We start from the raw sequence: 5,830 nt of genomic DNA on the forward strand, positions 1-5,830 counted from the left end.
TTTTGGCTGAGTGTTTTCTCGGTTGCGTCTATAGCTGCCTTGGTACATTTCCCCCCTTTATTGTGTTCTCATTTATTTATTGTGAAGAGGGGTGGACCGACGGGGAGCCGCTGGGGCGGGATGGGCGAGAATGCTGGGAGGCAAGGAAAGCTCTTCTGCTTGTGCCGAGGTCAGTTTGGTCCTTCGGGTTCTCTCGGTTCATCGCCGCGCCGGGCACCGAGGCTCAGGGGTTTGAGGCCGGCCCGGGTAAGCCGGGATCTATTGTTGCCTCGCAGTTTCTTTTCCAGCAGTTCTCCCTGTCTGCCGGTCCGGGGATCAGTAAAGTTTGTTCCCATTCCGGGGAAGGAAAGGAAATCTTTTAAGCGCCTGTTATCTAAGTGGTAAATTGGCTGCGAGTGCTCCTGAATCACACGTCGAGAGCGCTCTTCCTCCCTCTTTTTGTTGGCTGCACTCTATTTAATGTCAAAACGGTAAAGCATCTGTACTGAAGTGCTGAAATATTCATGGCGGATCAGCGATTCTCCGCACTGGCAGAGGAGCTGGAAAGCTAAAACGGTTCTTTAAAAGATCAAATTTTCCATGTGAATCAATTGCTCCGCGCACGGCGGAGGCGACGCCGCGGCAGAGCCCGGCCCTTGGGGGCCGACCCCCGCCCGCCCGCAGCTCGGGAAGGAGGGGAGGGGGAAGAGAGGGATGCTCCCGCCCCGCCGGGCCTCGGCGGGCAGCCGGAGCCCCCGCTGTCGGCCCGGGAGGCGGCCGGGCCCCGGCGCTGCCCCGCGGAGGCACGGCCGGCGCGGAGCGCAGCCCAGCATCCCTCCGGCGCGCCTCCCGGGCTCCGTCCGCAGTCCCGCGGCAGCGCTGCGCCGAACCTCTCTTCCCCTCTCCCGGCAGCCTGTTGACAGTCCTTGGAATTACCGGGATCGGCTCCGAGGGGGAATTAGAAACATAGAAGTTGTTTGTTGCCCAATGCAAAACGCCACCACTTGTGTTACCTCTGAAACAGACAATTTATTGGAGTGAGCATACCCTTTAACATATTATTTTTTTTTTTTGTCAAGATAAATTTGTGCAGTAGGTGTAAACTTAGTAGAAGTGCTGTTTGTGAATTATATGCTAACAAGGAAATCAGGAGGAAAAACTCTCGAAAAGTCTTTACAACTAATGTCGGCATGCCTTAAATTAAATCTGAATTAAAATTTCCCGTTTGTAAACTTTCGGATGTAAACTTTTTAAGTATGTCTACACTATAGTACGTGCTTTTTGGACATGGAATTAAATAACTTTCACGACATTGATCCCTTAAAGTCGCAGCCAGGAGAAAATGTTCAGAACAGCAATGAGCAAAGTCTTTCCGTTGAACTGAGCAAACTGAACTTTAAATCCTCGTTTATGTTGTTTGTTTAAAAAAGAAAAGGAAGAAAAAGTTTTTTATATTTAAATTTAAACTCTTGCAAGTCTCTTTTCAGTGTAGCTGACTCTTCAAGCGTTAGAAAGTCCTTTGCCCCTCGGCGGGCCTGTTAGGAACAAAACATTTTGCTTCCTGATTTGGGAAACGCCAGAAACTCTTTGTTTGAGTCATGGTGGGCCAGGTTTGAGAGCTGCCCCTTGAGCACATTGGCGCCGTTCCCCACCGCGCGTCCCAAGGCGCCCGTTTCCAGAATGGCTCCTTTGGTGGTAGCCCAGGAAACTGTTGTGTTGCTCAGGGCTTGGTTTAAAGTACTGTGCCTGAACAGGGGGTCGTGAAACACCCCGTCCACCCAGTTCCTGAGGTTGGTGACCGGCGAATCCTGGTGCCTGTCCATGACGCTGACCGGGGCGGGAGCGGCGGCGGCGGCCGAGCCCCCGGGACGTTTCAGCATGCAGGAGGGGTACTCGGCCTGGTTGAGGGAGGTGGCAGTGTGCGCCAGGGACCAAATCCTGGGCTTCGCCTCCAGCAGCTGCTGCCCCTGCTGGAAGCACATCTTGGACTCGCAGCCGCGCTGCCGAGCGCCCAGCGGGTCGGGGCCGCACTCCTCCGCCGCCGTCTTCAGGCAGCTCCGCGCCCGCTCTGCCGCCGCCTCCTCCTCCTCCTCCTCCTCCCCGGCGGCAGCCGGCGGCGGCATCTTGGCGGGGAGCTCGGCGGCCCGCGGCGGGTGGCTGCCGCCCGGGAGCGGGTGCGGGTGCGGGAGCGGGTGCGGGAGCGGGTGCGGGAAGGGCCGCCGCAGCTCGCACTCCGAGCTCTCCGACTCGGCGGCGTCCAAGTCCTCCAGGTCGCTGAGCTCCAGCTCCTTCTCCTCCTTGCCCGTGGGTTCTGCGGGGCGGGGGCGGGGGAAGGGACAGCAAAAAGAAGACACACGGTCACTGTCGGCGCCGCACTGCCCCGCGGCCGCCCCCACCAGCGAGGCCCGCGGCCGCCCCCACCAGCGAGGCCCGCCCCGGGGGCGAGCTGCCGGCCGAGCCCCCGCGGCCGCACCGCTAAGTGCCTGGTTTTAGCAGGGTACCCTCGGCTTTCCCGCTCTTCATCGCCTCCTCCTGCGAACCCTCCTCCTCCTCCTCCTCTTCCTCATAGGGCCGCTTCTCGTCAGAGCACTTGTTCCGCGGGGGCCAGGTCATCTTGTTCTCCTTCTTGAGCCGCCGGCGGGCGTTGGCGAACCAGGTGGAGACCTGGGTGAGGGTCATCTTGGTGATGATGGCCAGCATGATCTTCTCGCCCTTGGTCGGGTAGGGGTTCTTGCGGTGCTCCTGCAGCCAGGCCTTCAGCGTGCTGGTCGTCTCTCGGGTGGCGTTTTTCCTCCGCGTCCCGCCGTCCATCGTCCCGTACCTGCAGGCACAGGGGAGCCCCCGGGATGTGACAGCTCTCTGTCGCCCCCCGCGCACCTGCCCGGCCCCGCCGCTTGCCTGCGGCACCCCCAGGAGGGCAGCTGGACCGGAGAGGGGGGAGATGGATGAGGACAGCTCGGTTTTAAGAGGGATGAGGACAGCTCAGCTTTATGAGGGAGACCAGCCTAGAGAATTCAGGCCGAGGAGGAAAAGCAAGAAGGAAGGGTCCAGCCTGCAGCACCAGCGGGCAATGCAAATTTCCGCTCTGCCTTGGCGGTGGTGGCGGAAAGAGGGAAGGAATCGTCTGCTTTTATTTGCTGTAAAGTCAATGTCAACATTTTGGGCAGCAGGAAAATCCTAGCAGCTTGCGAACTCACAGAAATACTGCTTTCCTCTCGTTTTATTAGTCCTCCCCAAACAAAATTCATCGGGGTGACCCCAGGGTGTAAGTTTAATAGAAATATATTTCCTCTTACTCCTTTTATTAGTAATCTCCTCTACCCTTTTGTTCCTGAAATTGTAGGAACCTAACGCAGATGACACTGGGCTGCGACTGAATATTTAATGCACATCCTCCAGGAAAGGTCACTGGCGCCCAATGGGCCTCTGAGCTGGGAGCGGTGTGTAAGGGGGTTTGCGCTGCTTTAAAACTAATAAATATACACGGGATGCCCAAGCCTGACTCCGCGCAGGGAAAGATAATTACCTCCCCGGTTAAGAGGGATTGCCCCCCGCTCTACCGCCCGCCCGGGGGGCGGAGGACCCCGTGTCGGTGCGGGAAAGGGGAGGCGACATGGCTGTGGCCGGGAGATGCTGAGAGGCGAGCAGGCAGGCTGGCGGGGTTGGCGGGGCGTGGCGGGGATGGCGGGGAGGGGGTGGCGGGGCCGGAGGGCAGCGAGCGGGGCCGGGCTGGGCATGGCGCTTACCTGTCGTACTGGTACTGGCTGAGGGTGTGATCGTAGGGGTAGTAGGCAGCGGCGGGGGCGATGCCCGCATGCGCAGAGCCGCTCCCGTCCTTCGCCTCCAAACTGTTCTGCAAGAGACGCCGCCCGCCGCCCTCAGCCCCCGCCGCCGGCACAGCCCGGGCCCCGCCCGGCACCGCCGCCCTCAGCCCCGGCACCGCCGCCCTCAGCCCCCGGCACCGCCGCCCGGCTCGCCCGGCTCCCCTGCCCGGCTCCCCCGGCCCCCGGCCCGACCGGACCTTCCCGGGGGCCCCTCGGCCGCGGAGCCCAGCGACATCAATAGGGACATTAACTCGCGCTGTTACGGTGCAGGGGGGAAAATAGAGGGAAAAAAAAAAAAAAAAGAAAAAGAAAAATAGGCTGTGTGGGAAGACCGCATCATTTTTTTTTTTGCAAGCCTGGGTATGGGTCGCCCTAAACTGCCCGCCCGGACGGGCCCTTGGCAGCTCGTCAGGCGCGACTTTTAATTGCGTTACCGTGAGGAGCGAGCGCCGGGCTGGCACAGCTGCTGGCCGCGGGGCTGGACGCGGGGACCGGCGGGGCGCAGGAGAAGCGCCCGGGGCTGCCCCCGCCCGGGGAGGGGGTCCCGCCGAGCCGCCCCCGCCCCCGGGGGCTCGGGAGGGAGGGAGCGAGCATCCCCCGGGCGGCTTACCAGGGAGTAGAAGGCGGGAGCCTCGGTACCGTAGGTCACGTAGTTTCCATAGCCCTGGGGCCCGGCGTAGGGCCCGCCGTAGACGCCCAGGGCGGCGGCGGAGTTGAGCTCGTGTCGGGCGGTGGCGAGCAGGCGGCTCTCGTACACCGGGCAGTACACGGGCGTCTGGGCGGAGGCGGCCGCCCCCGTCTCAGCCAGCGTGCGGCTGCTGGACTCGCAGCAGGTCGTCAGGGAGTTGGTGCTCATCAGGAACTGGAGGGAAAGAGAGCGGCGCTGAGGGCGGGGTGGGGGGAACTTCCCAAAGTGTAACCAAGTTTGGGGTCGGTGGCTTTTAGATTGTGTGGGTTTGGTGGGGTTTTCTTTGGGTTTGGTTTGGTTTTTTGTTTTTTTTTGTTTTTTCCAAATCAGGTCGTAGCTTTGGGGTGTCGCCCGCCCTCCTCCCTCCCCTGGCGTATTTTACTTCAATCGTGATAGAAACGCTCTGGAGAAGAGCAGAGGTGCAAGTATTTTATCAGTTTTTCAGAACGACTCCACAACAACAACAACCAAATGCCCCGTGACTGTGGATGTTTAATCCTCTATAATACATTCCTCAGGCCCTCTGGATTTAAAAGCTAACTTTTCCTGGGGTGTTTTCACAAGACTGCGGTTTACACCGTTTTCTCCTCTTGCAGCACAATGATCCCCATCTGCGTTTTTAAACCCTTTTTTTCGAAGTCATTCATGCATATTTATTTTGACTGCAGATTTGTAGCAGCCACGCACGCATCTGTTATTAACCTGCTGGTTTAGAATATCCCATTCTTTTTCTACGGGCCGGACCTCTGTACATCCATGTTTAATTGATAAACTGTGAATTTAATCGTGAAAGAAAAAAAACTGGGGGGGGGAGGCGCGGTGCGGGTGGGGGTTGGGGACCTCTAGCTCCCCTTCTCACCTCTCTTATCTCTGTCATCCTCTCCCACGCGTCTTTATCACCCCCAAACACCCTAAATCCCGCGTGTTTCATCCCATTTTAAAACTGGTGCCCGACACAGAACTTGGGCGCCTTGTAAAGCTGCGGAGCGAGCATCTGCTTTGCCGCTACCGCAGGCGGGAGAGGATCGCTGCCGCCCTCATCCCGGACGGAAGGCATCGATAAGGACTGAAATTCAATCAATTAACGTTGGTAGGCAAAAAGTCTTACCTGGGGTGCAGAGGAGTAAGGGTAGCCAAACTGAGGATAGGACATGGTACAGAGGCTCCCAGTTATCTAGAAACAAGGCGAGGCGTCTGATCTGCACGCTATTGCAGCCTGGCTCTGCTCTGCTGTACCAATTGATTGGTAACCACAGGTCCCTAGATGCTTATAGGACGAAGCAGAAAACCACATTTAATTTATTTACATGAAAACTTAAACTTTTTTTTTTTTCTTTTA

General features: G+C 58.4%; 1 protein-coding gene across 1 annotated transcript; it reads right to left on the reverse strand.

Annotated features, from left to right (window-relative positions):
- Positions 1–1,019: 1,019 nt before the first annotated feature.
- On the reverse strand, positions 1,020–5,548 carry IRX4 (iroquois homeobox 4). Its single transcript, XM_077187505.1, has 5 exons — positions 5,501–5,548; positions 4,414–4,686; positions 3,726–3,832; positions 2,481–2,800; positions 1,020–2,290 (listed from the first exon to the last, which is right to left on the reverse strand). Exons 1-5 carry the CDS (start codon positions 5,546–5,548, stop codon positions 1,518–1,520), a joined length of 1,521 nt encoding a protein of 506 aa, XP_077043620.1. The 3' UTR covers positions 1,020–1,517.
- Between the last annotated feature and the right edge of the window lie 282 nt (positions 5,549–5,830).

The sequence above is a fragment of the Agelaius phoeniceus genome, chromosome 1 (assembly GCF_051311805.1).
Source record: "Agelaius phoeniceus isolate bAgePho1 chromosome 1, bAgePho1.hap1, whole genome shotgun sequence".
NCBI classification, from domain to species: Eukaryota; Metazoa; Chordata; class Aves; order Passeriformes; family Icteridae; genus Agelaius; species Agelaius phoeniceus.